Source organism: Vipera berus (assembly GCF_964194415.1).
Source record: "Vipera berus genome assembly, chromosome: 5".
NCBI lineage: Eukaryota > Metazoa > Chordata > Lepidosauria > Squamata > Viperidae > Vipera > Vipera berus.
The window spans coordinates 90,075,709-90,094,626 of NC_138207.1; the positions used below are offsets into that span (position 1 = coordinate 90,075,709).

Below are 18,918 nucleotides of genomic sequence, written 5' to 3' on the forward strand. Positions count from 1 at the left end.
GTCCCAGGTGTGACATTTGAATATGCTTACTCAAATGCTTTGTTTTGTGTGTGTATGTGTGTGTGATTATCATTCTGGTATTTGGGAAGACAAGCTGAGCTTATACAAAGCAAACTGTATATGCTTTTTGTAAAGACTGATTTAAATTATACCGTAATCTAAAACTGATCTCTGGCCAAAATGCACAAGCAATCAATTACCAATATAAGTGATGGGTTTTTAAAAAGTACCTAAAATAAGAATTAGTCTACTTTACATTTACCCAACAGATAATTATTACTGGGTTATTTTTTCAAGTAAATATGGTCTTAAACCTGAAGCAACAGAAACAGTTGTGCTTAAAAATATGTAGCTCTGAATAATTTTTCTCAATGAATAAATGAACAAGTACAATGTTTTTGACTTCTCTTCTGTTATTTTTGACTCATTTGTTTAATTGGTTACTTTATTTTGTTTTAGGACTTATGTGGAACTCTGATTACATTTTAGGTCATATTGATGGAGAAACATTGAAACATCAAAAGGATTCATAAACATAAATTACTGTGCCTCTGATTTGCATATTTAGTGAAGCCCAAGGATATATTCCCACTGCTAGGAAGAATTAACAGGTGCAAGACTCAATTAAATCATACATTTGCATATGTAATTACATTTATTTTTCTTTTCTTTATACCATTCAGACTTCTCATGCCCAATACATAATGACTCAACATTCTGTAATTTTTCTCCTCTTTTTATGAACAAAGTGATAGGATACAGGTTATACATGGAAAGAAGCATCACTGCTTTTCCAGGACAATCTTTAAAACAAGAATTAGGCAAAATATAGGTCTACCAAGGGTCAAAACAAAACACCCCCCCATCCCCACAGCTCCAGATACTTTTAAATCTCATAGTGCTTCACTGACAGTGGTTTAATATTGGGATCTGCTCTGTTCTCCAAATATATATTATGATAAGGAAACTGCTTTGGTCCCTGAAATGAAAGGAGACAGTAAGAATCAATTAATAACAAGGAATGCTTAAAATGCAGAATCTCACACCAGAATTAAATCTGGTACCATTATCCACTCTGTATAAACAATAATTGCCTGTTGATGCAATGCAGTATGTGATGTGAAATTTGATATGGAGGAGGAAGAAGATTCCTTCTTCACAGAGCACAGCCTGGCCCATATTTCTGAGCAACAGGAAGGAGATCCTACAAACCACCTCAGGACAGACTTCAGTGAGAATGCTGGAGAGTGAAGAAGGCATTGACCTTAAGTTCCCAGTAGCAATCCTGACACATTTCATACTGTCCTGGATCCCTTGGAAAGAAGGACTGTTTCCACAAGAGACAGCTGGGAATGAATACTGTAAGCTGTTGTTTGAGTGAGCAAAGTCTGAGGCAAGTTTTACTGGTAAGTAAAACAGACATGCATGAATTTTCTACATAGGGCAAAAGTGTCTGGAATACTTTGGGCTGTAGCATCACATTAGAAGGAACTGACCACTTTAAAATGACACAAGGATTATACTGTAATTTTAAAGAGAAGAACAATAAATAAGTATAAAATATACTCATCGTATCCAAGATTCAAGATTTTTTAAAATCCAAAAAACTACCCATTATTCTTTCTATTAGTCAATTTTTTTTCATCCAAAGAGGAGGAATACTTTCCATTTACCATAGAAAGAAATTTACACTGGTAATTCCAAGATTCTATTTCCCCACCAGTAAAGAAAACATCCTTGAATTAAATGTTAAGAAAAAATTCAGTCTCATTTCTTATGCACAGTTAAAAAAAATGCAAAGGACAACTTGCATCACATCTTAAAGAGAACAAAAATTCAGCTAGTAAAAAATTGGTCTAAAAATGATATTCACATGAGAGGTTTAATTTTGGGGACCAAGGTCTGAATTTTCTGGATCAACTTGCTAACCCTAAGCTGTTTTTGCTCGCTCTCTCTTTTGTAATTGGTAAGGCATCTATGTTGAATAATGTCTGCCTATGTCTCTTCCTTTTAACAACAGCAGCTCTTCTTGACTGGATTAAATCTTTTGCATTCATATCCACCAAAGACACTCCTCACAACTGATAAAAAAAAGTAATGCCATCTTCTATCACTGCCCTACTTCTTGAAAGTACACACAACTGAAACTAAGAGGGAATTCTAATATTCTAGTTAAAATGCTTTTACTAGATGAGAGAGTTTTCCCTTTCCTGAACTGTATGAGACACTAGAATTTAGGCAGGAACTTTTGCAGATCACCCCAACCAGAGATTCAAGATCTCTTGGAAAAAATGCAGATTCAGAACTTACCACTGGTTGGTATGCTGGAAACACTTCACCAACAAAAGACATGAACAACATGATTCCAATAAACCCCCAAAAATACATCTTCATGATATGCCAGGAAACGGGGGTCGGGGACGTATCAACCCGTGTCCGTACAAATAAATCGAAGTTCCGATGCAACTGATTAAAAAAAGATAGGAAGAGACAGGATCAAATACTGCAGCAACAGGCTTGTTATATGTATCTTTGTGCATGTCAATTCCCTATAGATCCCTCTCGGGATGCTGCCATTCTAATGGGAGGAGGGACCTTTGGAGTTCTCTTGTGATGTGCTTAGCTTTGCTTTGCTTACTTTGTTTCTCTTTGCTATGATGAACCTTCCTGGGGAATGGGAGGGGGAGAGAAGAGCCTGGGGACATCTGCTTTGCCTTGCCAAGGACTCAATGCCTTGGAAGATGCCTGGGAACATTTCTTTATTGCATCCTCTGTCCGGAGTTCTCACAACACCTTTGCACCTTTGGATTAGTTCCCTATGGAAAGGGCAGTTGGGAGGGGGTTTGAACAACAGGGTTTAACTTCAGATCCTGCCTGCTTTCTCTGGGCCATGCTTTGTGGAGGCTGCCCCAGTATAATAGTTCCAAAAGAGAAATTGTCAAGCCCCTGCTCCCAACAAAACAACTGGCGGCTCCAGTGACCACAAGAGTGCAAACAAGAGGAGCCCAACCACTAGACAACACCACCACCCTCACTTTCAAGCAGGCCCTGGAGAAGGACGAGTGATTCCTGAGCCACAAGAACTTTTGCTCGATGCGAGAGGGGCTGGCCTGGGTAGGGGGAAGTTGTACATCCCTGCAAGTCAGAGACTAAAAACTATGCAAACCTGCCATGATTCGAAACTGGTGGGGCACTTTGGATTCATAAAAACCCTCCACCTTTTAAAGGGACAATTTTGGTGGCCTTCCCTAAAGGAAGTTTGTTAAAATAAAAGAGGGTGTCCATAAAATTAATGCTGAAATTATTAATCTGTAGTCAATAGAAAAACCCAGGCACCCTGTGCTGCCACCACGTGGTTGTTTGAGGAAATTATAATATGCTATCTTGACCTGGTCAGCCAACTCCTCCTTCCCTATGACATATTTCCTCCTTCTCCTGATCATGTGCCTTACACCCCTCCCCTTTCTGGGATGGACTTCCTCCTTCTTCTCCCTGGGGACTCTCCTCCTCCATAACCGGCAGACACACGTGCTCCTCCATAACCGGCAGATACATGTGCAGACACTGAGTCATTACTGTCTTTTGACCTTGGAAATACTGTGCGTTATCATCTAATTCACCTCATCTGCTGTAGTCTACTCTGCATGCAAATAAAGGTATTTCTGGATGATAAAATATATTTTCATGAGTTCTGCTATCTGGCAAAGGGCTGTTAAACAATGATAGAATCCGCCTATACAGACCAGCACAGGGGTTTTAGCAAGGGGAAAAAATCATTAAATGACAGCTTGATCCAGAATACACCCATTTTATTATAAAACCTCTCTGAATTTGAAGAAAACTTTGAACACTAAGCAAAGTTCTAAAGTTGGCTCCAATGAATGAAATAAAACAGGTATAGATAGTCCTTGACTTATAACCAGTTAATTAATGACCATTCAAAGTTTCAATGGACCTACCAGGGAGGTATTTACAACCTGGATTCAAAGTTCCAGTGGTCACTCCCCCAAGGCATGTAAACACACTTCAGGCGCTAGGCCATCAGGCCAAATTTATGGCAGCATCCTGCAATCACATGACCGTGTTTTATGACAGTTTTGCTGAAAACTGGCATTCACTGTTTTTGGCAAAAGCGAGCCATCACACACCTGACCCACTTTATGACCATCATAGGCAGGCTCCATTACAGTTGTAACTCAAAGACTATGTGTAAGCTGAAATGTTGTTTGGTAAAATATTTGTTAAAGATTCTTCAATTTTCAAAAGTACACTAGAATAGCATATTGAAGACATCACTTTACTATTTATATTGCTTCTGAGGCAAAATATAACAGGCCAATAGCTGGCCAATAAAGAAGCTTTGATCAAGTTTAACAAGGACACAGTGCCATTCTATAAAGCCCTGATATGGTAAGACCACACCTGGAATACTGCAGCCAGTTTTGGTCACCATATCACAAAAAAGATGTTGAGAGTGGAAAAAATTCAGAGAAGAACAACTAAGATGATCAAAGACCTAGACACTAAAACATACGAAGAACAGCTGCAGGACTTGGGCCTAGCTAGTCTAAAGAAAAGAAGAAATAGGGGTGACATGATATCAGTATTCCAGTATTTGAGGGGTTGCCACAAAGAAGAGGGGGTCACATTATTCACTAAAGTACCAGAGGGCAGGACAAGAAACAATGGTTGGAAACTGAACAAAGAGAGAAGCAACCTAAAGTTAAGGAGAAACTTCCTGACGGAGAGGACAATTAACCAGTGGAACAGCTTGCCTCTAGAAATCATAGGCGCTCCTTCACTGGAGATTTTTAAGAAGAGGCTAGACAGTCACTTGTTTGAAATGGTATAGGTTCTCCTGCTTGAGCGGGGGGCTGGACTAGAAGACCTCCAAAGTCCCTTTCCAGCTCTATTCTATTCAAGTATTTTATTCCTTTCCAGGACACAAAAATAATGTCAATACCAGAATCAAAGTGAGGATTTCAGTGCTGATCTAAAGTATACTGGGGAAACAGCGATACAGAATATGCTTGAGTATTGGACTCATGGTTGAACTTTCTATGAAATATATTATTGCACTTAGATATTCCCTTACTCATTAATTTTAACATGGAATTCTGGATTACAAACTGAATTGAAAGATAGGTAGACCCCAAATTAATTCTTCTTACTGGTTCTCCAAAATTGCGCCTCAGGTAAGGGTAATCCCATTCATACCAAGGATTTTTTTCTTCTGCAGATTGATCTGGGAGTTTGGGATAGTCACCATAACTATGAAAATATGAGAACACAGCTTTAGAACAAGAGCAAGTATTTTATGGACCCAGGTTGCTCCTAAATCTTTTCAGTGCTTAAATCAACAAATAACAATACAATTTATTAGTGATTTAAAATAAGAAAAAAGATAATGTTCTGTCTGCCAAACTTAAAAAACTCGACAAGAGGGCTGAAAATGATGGCTAAGCCTTGCAGTGACAAGAGTATCACACTATGATGTTCCTTTGTCTCTTGCAAGTTGAATTGTGCAGTTTTAAGTATGGGGATCTGATCACAAACATATTGCCTATTCCTATTTTAGACAAAGTAACTTGCCAGATGAATTCAGTCCTCTAAAATGGAGGAGAAAGTAATTAATATATCCAACAAACATTTGAATATCTTACACATTTAACTTAAACAAGCGTTCTGCTAGGCATGTCTCGACGATCAAACTATTACATTTTTTCACCCTTTTCACCCTTTGTTGCAAATTCAACATGATACAATCTTGTTCCAACATTATAAGAAAAATAATTGTTCATCAAAGTAATGCAAGATATTTATCACTTGATGAAACAAGAAAATTTAACATTTTGATTTTTGAACTTACAGGGCTAGATTGGGCCCCAATTTAATTCTAAGGGAAGCCATACAAACAATTTAACTGATTAACAGTTTAATTCTAAAGCAAGCCATACTGATTAACACACTGTTGTTACAAATGCTTGGTGAGGGCAACAGGAGCTTCCATGATTTTAGATCAGCATACAGGGTATATGTACCATTGGAAATAATACACAAACTGCTAAGTAAACATTTACATTTCTGATTTAAATAATGTTGCAGATGTGATTCCACTATTCCTTCCAAATGTAAATCTGCCTTTAATCTAATTTATATTTTTAAAGATTGTACTCATTTCCCAATGAACGCCAGCTATGGAAGTTATTTATTATTATGAGGCTATGATAGGCATATAGAGACAAATGCTCTACAATCCTGATATCACAACATTTGTTCCTAACTTTGTACAATATTTTGATTCTTGGATATACAAATACAACCTACCCCACACCATCATCTGCATATGGCTTATAGTCCTCCAGTGTCAGGTTGTATTTCTTTGCAGCAGCTGCCTGCTCTTCTGGAGTCTTGGGGTATGATCCTGGAAGCAGATGTTTGGGCATATCTGAAGCTAAAAGCAGAAAGAGCAACAACTCAAAGATAGTGGTAGAGAAAAGATGTGCAGTGCAGATGATAAAGTCTGGATTACTTATTTATATATAACCTGTGTTTTACAAATAGGTTGGTGAATATATTCAACACATCTTCCTCCTCCCATTTTCCCCACAATGACCACCCTGTGACGTGAGTTGGGCTGAGAGACAGGGATTGACCCAAAGTAGCCAACTGGCTTTCAATGGCTAGGGCAGGACTAGAACTCATAGTGGAATGGAATGGAACAGAACGGAATAGAATACCTTTCTAGTGTGTTGCCTTAACCACTAGACCAGGGGTAGGCAACCTTGGCTCTTTTATGACTCATGGACTTCAACTCCCAGAATTCCTGAGCCAGCCATGAATTCTGGGAGTTGAAGTCCATGAGTCATAAAAGACCCAAGGTTGACTACCCCTGCACTAGACCAAAGTGGCTCTCTTTATATCTCTATATGTCCATATTTTCTTAAAGTTAATTAAAATTTGATGTATAAATGCTTCCATTGTTGAAAGCCATTCTGGTATTTTCAAATATATTTTACATTTTATTTTTCCCCATGTTAATAGTAATGTGTTTCTTAGATAGTGGTTCTGAAAGTACTTATGCATTTTATTTTTCCCATACCATAAAAAGGCATGCCAACCAAGTTGTAAATCATGTCTCTCCAAATATAACAACCTTTTATTTCTGAGAATTATCCATTCTTATTAATGCAAGTTAGATATGATAAAGATGAACAGGAGTTTTACCCTTAGAGGCAAATCCCGGGGAAGGGGTGTCTGTTTTTATATAAATGACAAATGGTGCAATAATGCCAAGGTGGTTTCAAGTCTGTGCTCCCAAGATGTGGAGCTTCTGACCATCAAATGCAGACCCTTCGATCTGCCTAGACTTCTCTGTTACCATTATCACAGCTGTGTATACCGCTGCCCCATGCAAACAGAGAAGAGGCCCTGAAGGCTCTTTGTCATACCATCACTGACTTATGAACTACTCACCCAGATGGCGCATTTATTGCAGTGGGTGACTTTAACCAAGTGGATTTGAAAGCTACCCTGCCACATTTCCATCAATATGTGGACTTTGCAACGAGAGGGGACAATACACTGGATCTTGCTTATTCCAACATCAAGAAGGCTTTCAAAGCTATCCCCCACCCTCACTTGGGCTCCTTTGACCATCTCTCAGTGCTACTTATTCCAGCATATAAACTTTATTAGTCAGAGTGAAACCTACAGTAAAGCAGGTGAGGGTTTGGACAGAGGGAGCTGTAGAAGCATTACAAGACTGCTTTGAGTGCACAGATTGGGGCATGTTTAAGGAAGCAGCTACTGATAACCAACATACAAATGTTGAGGAGTATGCTACCACAGTGTCTGCATATATCCAAAAGCGCATAGAAGATTTCTGTGTCCTGAAAAGCATTGTTGTGAGGGCGAATGGCTGACTTATAAGGTCTGCAAGATGCTGAAAGCATGGAATGTGGCTTTTACACTTGGTGACATGCTGGCACTTAGAACAGCCAGAGCAAATCTGAAAAGTGCCATAAAAGATGCAAAGCAAGCCCAGAAAATTGCCAGAAAATTCAGAACTTTTTTCAGGACCCAGGCAAATGTGGTAAGGGATCCAGGCATTACGGATTACAAGGTGACTCCATCAAGACGCAAGGATGACACAGACTTCCTAAACAAACTGAATATATTTTTTGGAAGATTTAAGGCATCAAATAGCACTCCTGCTAGGAAAGCTGTGCCCCATCCTTATGAGCAAGTGTTAAGCTTTGATGTCACCTCTGTCCAGAAAACATTGTGGTAAGTTAACATTCGGAAAGCAGCAGGCCCAGATAACATCCCTGGACATGTCCTTAGGGAATGCGCAGATGAGCTGGCTTGTGTTCTCACAGATATTTTCAATCTCTCATTGCAGCAGGCAGTAGTCCCATCGTGTTTTAATACGGCCATCATCTTGCCAGTCCCAAAAAGTCCACAATTACAGTCCTCAATGATTACTGCCCAGTTGCACTGACATCCACCACCATGAAATGCTTTGAGAAGCTGATAAAGGACATTATTGTATCCAGCCTCCTGCCAGCATTTGACCCGCTTTAGTTTGCCTACCGACCAAATTGCTCTACGGAGGATGCTATTTCTTCCGTTCTCCATCTGAGCTTGAAGCACTTAGAGCAGGGCTTTTCAACCAGTGGTATGGGTACCACCTGTGGTACATTGGCACCTGGCAGGTGGTACGTGACCATCCTAGAAAAGTGGCAGCGGGGGAGGGGAATGAGCAAGAGATGGCTGGAGCTGCAGGGCTGTCAGGGCTCAGCAGAAGCACCAGGATCAGCGCTTCTTCGGGGCTGTCAGGACTCAGTGGAAGTGCCAGGCTCCAGCTGGAGCTTGGCACTGATCCTGGTGCTTCTGCTGAGCCCAGAAGAAGCGCAGATAAGCTGGAATGTTGTAGCATCTCCAGGGTCTTGTGACTTACATTCAGATGCTTGGAAAATGATTCATATTTATGACCGTCACAGTGTCCCAGGGTCATGTGAAGTGACCAAAACCTGCTGCAACCACCCAGCAGAGGGTGGGAGGAATAAAAACCAAACCCCACCCCACCCCCGCTGCCAATCCTCAACAGAAATGCTCACAACAATGAAAACCTCAGGACAGGAGGAAGAGCGCCGCTGGCCGGGCAGGCAAGTGTCTTGCTTGGCTGTGGCTTGAGGGGCACATTGTAACTTCAAACAGTCACTAAACGAACTGTTGTAAGTCGAGGACTACCTGTACTTCATCACTTTTTCCCCTTTTTTTGGTCAAGGGTTTGACACCTTGCTAGGTGACCGGTGGTACTCGGATGTTGCCATATCCTAAAAGTGGTACAGTGGGTGAAAAGGTTGAAAAACCCTGACTTAGAGGAAAGAAATACTCGCATGTGTTTGTTGTTTGTCGACTTCAGTTCAGCATTTAACACAATCATTCCCCATCATCTAGTAGACAAACTGGGCCTTTTGGGCTTAAACACTCCTTTGTGCAACTGGATTCTTGATTTTCTTACCAACAGGCCCTAATATGTGCGAGCTGGAACAAATATCTCTAATACCATTTTCTTGAGCACAGGTTCTCCTCAGGGCTGCGTCCTAAGTCCACTGCTGTTCACCCTGTTGACCCATGACGGTTGTGCTAGGTTTGCCACCAACCATATTGTGAAGTATGCAGATGATACAACAGTAGTGGGCGTTATTCATGATGACAAGGTGGAAGCTTACCACAAGGAGGTTGAGGGGTTGGTGAACTGGTGTAAGGAAAATAGCCTAGTTTTAAATACCGGAAAAACCAAAGAGATCATTGTTGATTTCAGAAAAGGCAGGCACAGCCACACTTCTCTGTGCATAAATGATTCACCTGTGCAGATGGTTACCAGCATCAAATTCTTGGGTGCGCAGCTAATGAGTAGGCTGGCTTGGTCGCTCAACAGTGAGAAATTGGTGAAGTGGGCACAGCAGTGCCTGCATTTTCTGTGTCTCATGAGAAAAGCACATCTTCCTTCCCCTGTCCTGACCACTTTCTACAGGGGAACGATCGAGAGCATCTTGTCATACAGCATCACAGTCTGGTTTGGAAGCATCAGTGCTTCAGACAGGAAGGCGGTGCAGAGGATGGCCGAAAAGATCATTGGCAGTTCCCTCCCCTACATCCAGGACATAGCACAGAAGCGTTGCTTGAGCAGGGTCCGTAAGATTATCTGGGACACTACACATCCTCTTCACAACCTATTTTCCTTGTTACCTTCTGGGAGGAGGCTTTGTGGTATCCACAGCAGAACATCCAGATTCAGCCATAGTTTCATTCCATACAGCATTAACCTTGTGAACTCTCAAGCTTCCTCCTTCCGTTATATATTTAAGATGGACAGTATTTAATATTTGTTATGTATATGTAGGAGTGTGGATCTATACGTATGTGCATATAGTATGGTTAGGTGTGTGTCATGTATGTGTTCCACTTTGAAAGCAACTAAATTTCATTTTCGATGTGTGCCATTGTGCCCACAGTAAAAAAATGACAATAAAGGTTATCTTATCTTATGTCAAACTGAATGGATTTTATAAAGAGCAGACCTTGTTTGCTCAGACATTATTAACCTCTGATGAGAAACTAATTAAGAAAATTTATAAATTTTTATTGAATTTGAAAATGGAAGATGAAGAAGTTAAAGAAACGATGATAACATGAGCAAAGAACTTTGGATATAATGTAGAATTAGAAAAATGGCAAAACTTGTGGGAAAGAAATTATAAACTGAAAATGGCAGCTTCTTATAAAGAAAATTTTTATAAAATGTTTGATAGATGGCACTTGCCACCAGCAAGATTGGCAAAAATGTTTAAAAATGTCAGATAGATGATGGAAATGTAAACATGAGGCAGGTACTTATTATCATGTATGGTGGACATGTTTTGAAGCGAAGAGGTACTGGGAAAAATACATACTTGGCTAGAAAAGATGTTGGGAAAACATGTAAATTTTAAACCGGAACTTTTTTATTAGGTATTATGCCAGAAAAGATTGATAAACAAAGTATGTATTTGATATTTGTACAATATTGGAAAAGGGAAGAATTACCAACAAGGAAAAATAGTTTAAAAATATTACAATGAAGGGATTTTATTATGCTTAAGGTTGATGTTAGTAATATTGATTAGTGATACTTTGTAATCATACACACACACACACACACACCTTTGTTTATGTGCAAGCAGCTTTGTAGGTGCTTTATATTGGGAAATTAGTTATATAAAAGCAAATGTTTCATGCTTCAGGTACAGGGGCTTGCTTACATGAAAAGAGCATGGTAGGGGGAGGGGGAAAGGAGTTATGGTGTCTGTGTATGTCATCATCTAGGAATTATTTTTCTGTACCTTTTGGTTCCTAGTACCAAGACCAGATCTCTTTGTTCTGGAAAGGTATAAAAGGTGGAAGACATCTTTCCTGGTTGTTGCCTTCATCTCTCTACCAGCCACGAAGAGAGATTTATTTATTTATTGAACTTATGTACCGCCCTTCTCCCGTAGGACCCAGGGCGGTTCACAAGGCAATTAAAACAACATTACAATACAAAAAGTTAATAACAATTAAAATAGATTAAATTATCCTTGATTAAAAATCTAAAACCCCTATGACTCTGATTAAAAACCCAATTACAATAAGTTAAAAATTAAAAATTCTCAGTCCTGGCTGGAAAGCTCAAAGAGCCAGGTCTTCAGGTCCCGGCGAAAAAAAAGAAAATCAGGGGCAGTCCTGAGCTCTACGGGTAACTGGTTCCAAAGGGCACCCAACTCCATTTTGATCAAAATAAAAGTTGTTTGCTTGCTGAAACCTCAGCTCAGGAGTTTCTTTTGGCTGTTTTAAATTCCTGAGTAATGCTGGGGAAATTGTGAGGCTAAGTGTAAACTTACAAGAATGTGCAGAAATGGAGACTTACTATGAGGTTGAAAGAAAAAGAAGAAACAGAATACTATCAGACTTGGGACTTGTTTTATGAATGGCTGAAGAAAAGAATAAAGGATTAGGAATTAAATTTGTATTGTTGTTGTTAGCTGCGAAGTCGTGTCCGACCCATCGCGACCCTATGGACAACATTCCTCCAGGCCTTCCTGTCTTCTACCATCTTCTGGAGTCCATTTATGCTCACACCTACTGCTTCAGTGACTCCATCCAGCCACCTCATTCTCTGTCGTCCCCTTCTTCTATTGCCCTCGATCTTTCCCAGCATTAGGCTCTTCTCCAGTGAGTCCTTCCTTCTCATTAGGTGGCCAAAGTATTTGAGTTTTAGCTTCAGGATCTGGCCTTCTAAAGAGCAGTCAGGATTGATCTCCTCTAGGACTGACCGGTTTGATCGCCTTGCGGTCCAAGGGACTCGCAGGAGTCTTCTCCAGCACCATAGTTCAAAGGCCTCAATTCTTTGGCGCTCAGCCTTTCTTATGGTCCAACTTTCACTGCCATACATTGCAACTGGGAAGACCATAGCCTTGACTATACGCACTTTTGTTGACAGGGTGATGTCTCTGCTTTTTAGTGTGCTGTCTAGATTTGCCATGGCTTTCCTCCCCAGGAGCAAGCGTCTTTTAATTTCTTGGCTACAGTCCCCATCTGCAGTGATCTTGGAGCCCAGGAAAACAAAATCTGTCACTACCTCCATTTCTTCCCCATCTATTTGCCAGGAATTGAGAGGGCCAGATGCCATGATCTTGGTTTTCTTAATGTTTAGTTTCAACCCAAGTTTTGCACTCTCCTTCTTCACCCGCAACAAGAGGCTCTTTAGTTCTTCTTCACTTTCTGCCATTAGAGTGGTATCATCTGCGTATCTTAGGTTGTTGTTCTGAACCAGCCCTCTTCTCGCAACCCCTATTCAAAAAGAAGAGACTGGAAAGTGTCCAAGGCTAAAAGGCTTCTGCCAAGATTTAATTACGCAGTTAACAAAAACACTAGAGCTTGTCTTCTCAAGCGGAAAAGTTGCTTTCAGCAACCAGCCCCTCCCCAAACACTCCTTTTATAGAGAGCTCAGGGCGTGGTCTCCCTGTGCCTCCTCCCGAGGAGTCCTGCAGCCTTTCTTTGTTTGTTCCTGCTTGACTGCCTCCTGCGTCGGGCGTCCTTGAACAGGGCCAGCTGTGGGTCATCTTCCTCCGCACTCTCGGGCTCACGCAGCTGAGAAGAGGTCCCCGGCTGAGGACTCTGCAAAGCCTCCAAACCATCATCAGCCGGTTCGTTTCCCTCCTCCAAACCATCATCAGCCGGTTCGTTTCCCTCCTCCCCCTCAGAGTCATCCGATACATCAGAGCCGGCTGTCGGACCCACAGGCTGGCCCTGAGTCACAACAGTTGTTGATATTTCTTCCGGCAATCTTAATTCCAACTTTTGATTCATCTAGCCCTGCCTTTCTCATGATGTGCTCTGCATATAAGTTAAATAGGCAGGGCGACAGTATACAGCCTTGCCGGACTCCTTTCCCAATTTTGAACCAATCAGTGGTTCCGTGTCCAGTTCTCACTGTTGCTTCTTGACCCGCATATAGGTTTCTCAAGAGACAAATAAGATGGTCTGGTACTCCCATCTCTTTAAGAACTTGCCACAGTTTGTTATGATCCACACAATCAAAGGCTTTAGCATAGTCAATGAAGCAGAAGTAGATGTTTTTCTGGAACTCCCTAGCTTTCTCCATGATCCAGCGTATGTTGGCAATTTGATCTCTAGTTCCTCTGCCTCTTCGAAATCCTGCCTGTACTTCTGGTAGTTCTCGATCCACATACTGCTGAAGTCTAGCTTGTAGGATTTTAAGCATGACTTTACTAGCATGAGAAATGAGTGCAATGGTGCGATAGTTTGAACATTCTTTGGCACTGCCTTTCTTTGGAATTGGAATGTAAACTGATCTTTTCCAATCCTGTGGCCACTGTTGAGTTTTCCAAATTTGCTGGCAAATTGAGTGTAGCACTTTTACTGCACTGTCTTTTAAGATTTTGAATAGCTCAGCTGGAATACTGTCACCTCCACTAGCTTTGTTGTTGCTCAGCTTTTCTAAGGCCCACTTCACCTCACATTCTAGGATGTCTGGCTCGAGGTCAGTGACCACCTCATTGTGATTATCTGGGACGTTAAGCTCATTCTTGTATAGTTCCTCTGTGTAATTTTGCCACCTCTTCTTAATCTCTTCTGCCTCTGTTAGGTCCCTGCCATTTTGGTCCTTTATCATGCCCATTTTTGCATGAAACGTTCCCTTCATCTCTCCAATTTTCTTGAAAAGATCTCTGGTCCTCCCTATTCTATTGTTTTCTTCTATTTCTTTGCACTGTTCATTTAAGAAGGCATTCTTATCTCTTCTAGCTATTCTCTGGAATTCTGCATTCAATTGGGCATATCTATGTTTTTCTCCCTTGCCTTTCGCTTCCCTCCTTTCCTCAGCTATTTGCAAAGCTTCCTCAGACAGCCATTTTGCTTTCTTGCATTTCTTTTTCTTTGGGATGGTTTTGGTTGCTACCTGTTGTACAATGTCGCGAACCTCTGTCCATAGTTCTTCAGGCACTCTGTCTATCAGATCTAATTCCTTAAATCTATTTGTCACCTCTACTGTATATTCAACAGGGATATGATTTAATTCATACCTGAGTGGCCTAGTGCTTTTCCCTACTTTCTTCAGTTTAAGCCTAAACTTTGCAAGGAGAAGCTCATGGTCTGAGCCACAGTCAGCTCCTGGTCTTGTTTTTACCGACTGTATAGAGCTTCTCCATCTTTGGCTGCAGAGCATATAGTCAATCTGATTTCTGTGTTGACCGTCTGGTGATGTCCATGTGTAGAGCCGTCTCTTGGGTTGTTGGAAAAGAGTGTTTGCTATGACCATCGTATTCTCTTGACAAAATTCTATCAGCCTGTGCCCTGCTTCATTTTGTACTCCAAGGCCAAACTTGCCTGTTATTCCAGTTATCTTTTGGCTTCCTACTTTAGCATTCCAATCCCCCATGATGATAAGGACATCATTTTTTGGTGTTACTTCTATAAGGTGCTGTAGGGCTTCATAGAACCGGTCAATTTCATCCTCTTCAGCACTGGTGGTTGGGGCATAGACTTGGACTACTGTGATATTGAATGGTTTGCCTTGGATTCGAACTGAGATCATTCTGTCATTTTGAGGATTGTATCCCAGTATTGATTTTCCTACTCTTTTATTGACTATGAAGGCTACTCCATTTCTTCTGAGGGATTCTTGCCCGCAGTAGTATACCTGATGGTCATCTGAATTAAATTCACCCATTCCTGTCCATTTTAGTTCGCTGATACCTAAGATGTCGATGTTCAGTCTTGTCATCTCTTGTTTGACCACGTCCAGCTTTCCTTGATTCATGGATCTTACATTCCAGGTTCCTATGGAGAAAAAATCTTTACAGCATCGGACTTTCCTTTCACCACCAGACATATCCACAGCTGAGCGTCCTTTCGGCTTTGGCCCAGTCGCTTCATTCTTTCTGGCGCTACTAGTACTAGCCCTCTGCTCTTCCCCAGTAGCATATTGGACGCCTTCCGACCTGAGGGGCTCATCTTCCAGCGTCATATCGTTTTGCCTTTTGGTACTGTCCATAGGGTTTTCATGGCAAAGATACTGGAGTGGGTTGCCATTTCCTTCTCCAGTGGATCACATTTTGTCAGAACTCTCAGCTATGACCTGTCCGTCTTGGGTGGCCCTGCACGGCATAGCTCATAGCTTCATTGAATTACGCAAGCCCCTTCGCCACGACAAGGCAGTAATCCATGAAGGGGAAATCTGTATTAGTGAATGATAAACTCAGACAACACATTGTTGATTAGGCACTATTGAATTATATGGAAAAAATTAATAAAAAATTTACAAAAACAAAAACAAAGTGGCTCTCTTTATTTTTACTGACACCAACAAGGTACAGGTAGACCTCAACTTACGACCACAATTAAGCCCAAAATTTATGTTGCTAATTGAGAAATTTGTTAAGTGAATTTTGTTCCAATTTATGACTTTTCTTGCCACATTTGTTAAGTGAATCACTTCAGTTGTTAAATTAGTAACATGGTCGTTAAATGAATCTGGCTTCCCCATTGACTTTGCTTGTCAGCAGGTCGCAAAGGATGGTCACCCGACCCCAGGATACTGCAACCGTCATAAATACGAAACACTAACACACATTTTTGTATGTTGTCATAACCCCTTTTGCTTTGGCTCCTTGACCTCCGCACAAGTCATGCTTTGTGAGTTTGGGGCTTCACAGCAACTCCGACTTCTATTACACGCCAACGCTATTCGAGATCGAGTCCTCCTCTATTTGCCAGAAACAAAATTCGGTGCCCCAAGGCTCAGCGACCCAAACGCGGCACCCATCGCCGGCTGAGGCTTTTCGGAAAGGCCTCCAGCACACAAACTCAACAGGAGGACAGAAACGGAGGCGGGAGAAGCGCCAAAGGGCGGTGCACCATAGGGAAAGGGCTGCTCAAGGGCCACAGCTAGACTTTTCAGTTCTCCGGTCCGGTCCGGAGAACGAGCTGAGATTGACACCTTTGCTAGGGCAAAGGAGCGGCCTAATGCCCCCGTTACACGAGACGCTTCGGAAGCAGACGGAGCCCTACGAGGCGGGCTGCCCAGAGCGGCCTCTCCAGGGGACAGCCGGCCTCCGAAATGGGGGGGTTCGTCTGTCCCGCCCAGGCCGCCTCCTTTCCCCGCCCGGGACGCAAAGGCACTCACGGACCGAGGCGGCGGCTGCCATGTTCCGGTGTCAACGGCCAGGCGAGCGGGCGGAGGAGGGCGCGGAGGCGGCCCAGCGCAACGACAGCCGCCATCGCGTCTCTCAAGGGCGGGCGCCGGGTCGAAGCTGAAGGCTGGAGGACTTCTGGTCGGTCATAGAGTTTCCCTGAAGAGAGTCGCTGTCCTCAGGGCTCATCCGGAAACAGTTTGCGGCGTGAGGGGGCGCCAGACGCCAGGTCTGTCCCCACTGCGCTTCTCAAGCGGATGCGAGTTTTGTGGGAGTCGCTGAGTCCTCGGGTATATTTTTCGGCCGTGGGTTCGTGTCTCTTCCCCTCCCCGGGGGTTGTGGGGAACCTCTTCATTCCTCCGTAGCCACCTGGAGAGCCCAGCGAGCCCCGCATATTTATTTTATGTATCTCTCAGCCAGTGTGTGGGGGAGCACTGCAACCTACTCGGCTGCTCACAACTTGAAGACAAACAGTAAATGCACGAAAGACATTTATTAAAAGTATTAAATGGTGTTAAAAGCAGCTGGCCGAGCTATTAGGACCAGGAGAGGGGCACTATCCCCATGTAGATCCTGGCAAAGTTAATCCACTAGAGCAGTGTTTTTCAACCTTTTTTGGGCAAAGGCACACTTGTTTCATGAAAAAAATCACGAGGCACTCCACCATTAGAAAATGTTAAAAAATTTAACTCTGTGCCTATATTGACTATATATAAAGTAATTCTCTTGAATAGGAATCAAATAAACACAAAGAAAGTATTTTATAATTACTTTATTATGAAATAGTAAGTAAACAGAAATATGAAAAATTATAAAATACTTTATTCAGTGCGCAACCTGGGCCTGTTTGGCTGAACACAAAGCTGATATTCTGGCTGGAATCGAAAGACACACACGTAGCTCTTCGTCAACAGCTCTCAGTCTCTCTCTGTATTTAGTTTTTATAGCAATCATGCTTGAAAAGCTCATCTCACAGAGATATGTAGTGGAAAATGGGAGCAATGTCAAAATAGCTTTGTTTGCCAGAAGGGGGAACTCCTTGGCAGTATACAACCAAAAACTGTCCAAAGGTAGATCAGCAAATCTTAGCTTGAAACCACGATTTTGTCTCAGTTCAGTTAGTTCCTCCTGCTCCTGCACCATCAAAAACCACACTTTCGATGTCTGCAGACATGTCATTAATACGTCTGGAAATTGTGTTGTCTGAGAGAGGGACTTTGGCTATTTCCTTAGCTGCTTCAGGTCCGAGCATCTCCTCTACAATAGCTTTGCAGGCGGGAAGTATTAATGTCTCTGCCACAGTGTGCGACTTTTTTGACTTGGCTATAAGTTCAGCAACTTGATAGCTAGCTTTAAGAGCTCTTTCATTTACCTTTGTGGTTTTTCTCATGAAAGTTGCCTGTTTCTCCGTGTTTTCACGCAGGCGAACAAAATAGTCCGCATTCTTGTTTTGAAGCGAAGGGTGTTTCGTTTGGAGATGGCGTTTAAGTTTGCTTGGGACTATAGCACTGTTAGCTAGCTTTTCACCACACACCACGCACAGTGGAGTTGGTTTGTTTGCATCTCCGGTGAAAGTAAATCCAAATGAAATATAGCTTTCGCTATATTGCCTTGAGCTAACCATTTTTGCTTTCTTTTGATCCCCACTCATACTTGGGCTCTCATCTGGCTCCAAATTTTGTTCAGAGTCCAGTTCTTTCCTTTTCAAAAACTTGTCCATCACTGCAGTATCTCACTGTCACTCAGTACTTACTGTGCTTGTTTCCTCCAGATAGCCGCTGTCCGTCACACTCAGCACTCTTCTGCACATGTCTCCATCCAGATCCATCAGTCAGCGCTCTTCTGCTCATGTTTCCTCCAAATCCAGATCCATTGGCGCTCTTCTGCTCATCGGCAGAAGAGGTATAGAATCAAAATCATATGAAATATTAGTACTGCTTTATAAAGTCTTAGTAAGGCCACACAGTATCCAGTTTTGGTCACCACTTTACAAAAAAGATGTTGTGACTTTGGAAAAAGTACAAAGAAGAGCAACTAGATGATTAAGGGCCTGGAGACAAAAACATATGAAGAATGGTTGCAGGAATTGGGTATGGCCAATTTAGAGAAAAGAAGGACCAGGGGTGACATGAGAGCAGTATTCCAGGATTTGAGGGGCTGCCACAAAAAAGAGGGG

At 42.0% G+C, this 18,918-nt stretch overlaps 1 protein-coding gene across 2 annotated transcripts; it reads right to left on the reverse strand.

Moving 5' to 3' along the window:
- Positions 1 to 395: 395 nt before the first annotated feature.
- NDUFB8 (NADH:ubiquinone oxidoreductase subunit B8) lies at positions 396 to 16,902 on the reverse strand. Of its 2 annotated transcripts, none has more exons than XM_081328341.1 (5): positions 16,740 to 16,902; positions 6,328 to 6,454; positions 5,172 to 5,271; positions 2,311 to 2,466; positions 396 to 979 (listed from the first exon to the last, which is right to left on the reverse strand). In XM_081328341.1, the coding sequence occupies exons 1-5, from the start codon at positions 16,828 to 16,830 to the stop codon at positions 887 to 889; spliced, it is 567 nt and encodes a 188-aa protein (XP_081184467.1). In that variant the 5' UTR covers positions 16,831 to 16,902; the 3' UTR covers positions 396 to 886. The 2 variants fall into 2 exon arrangements, with proteins under 2 accessions (XP_081184467.1, XP_081184468.1); XM_081328342.1 differs by having other exon boundaries at positions 16,736 to 16,857.
- Positions 16,903 to 18,918: the final 2,016 nt, after the last annotated feature.

What these genes read in the sequence shown, in the direction of transcription:
- NDUFB8 (XM_081328341.1), bottom strand. Translation starts at nt 16,830, where the DNA reads ATGGCGGCTGTCGTTGCGCTGGGCCGCCTCCGCGCCCTCCTCCGCCCG. An exon ending in GGCGCAATTTTGGAGAACCA is followed by an intron (nt 2,467 to 5,171) that starts GTAAGAAGAATT and finishes TTTTTTAATCAG; the next exon opens with TTGCATCGGAACTTCGATTT. An exon ending in TTCCAGCATACCAACCAGTG is followed by an intron (nt 980 to 2,310) that starts GTAAGTTCTGAA and finishes CTTTCATTTCAG; the next exon opens with GGACCAAAGCAGTTTCCTTA.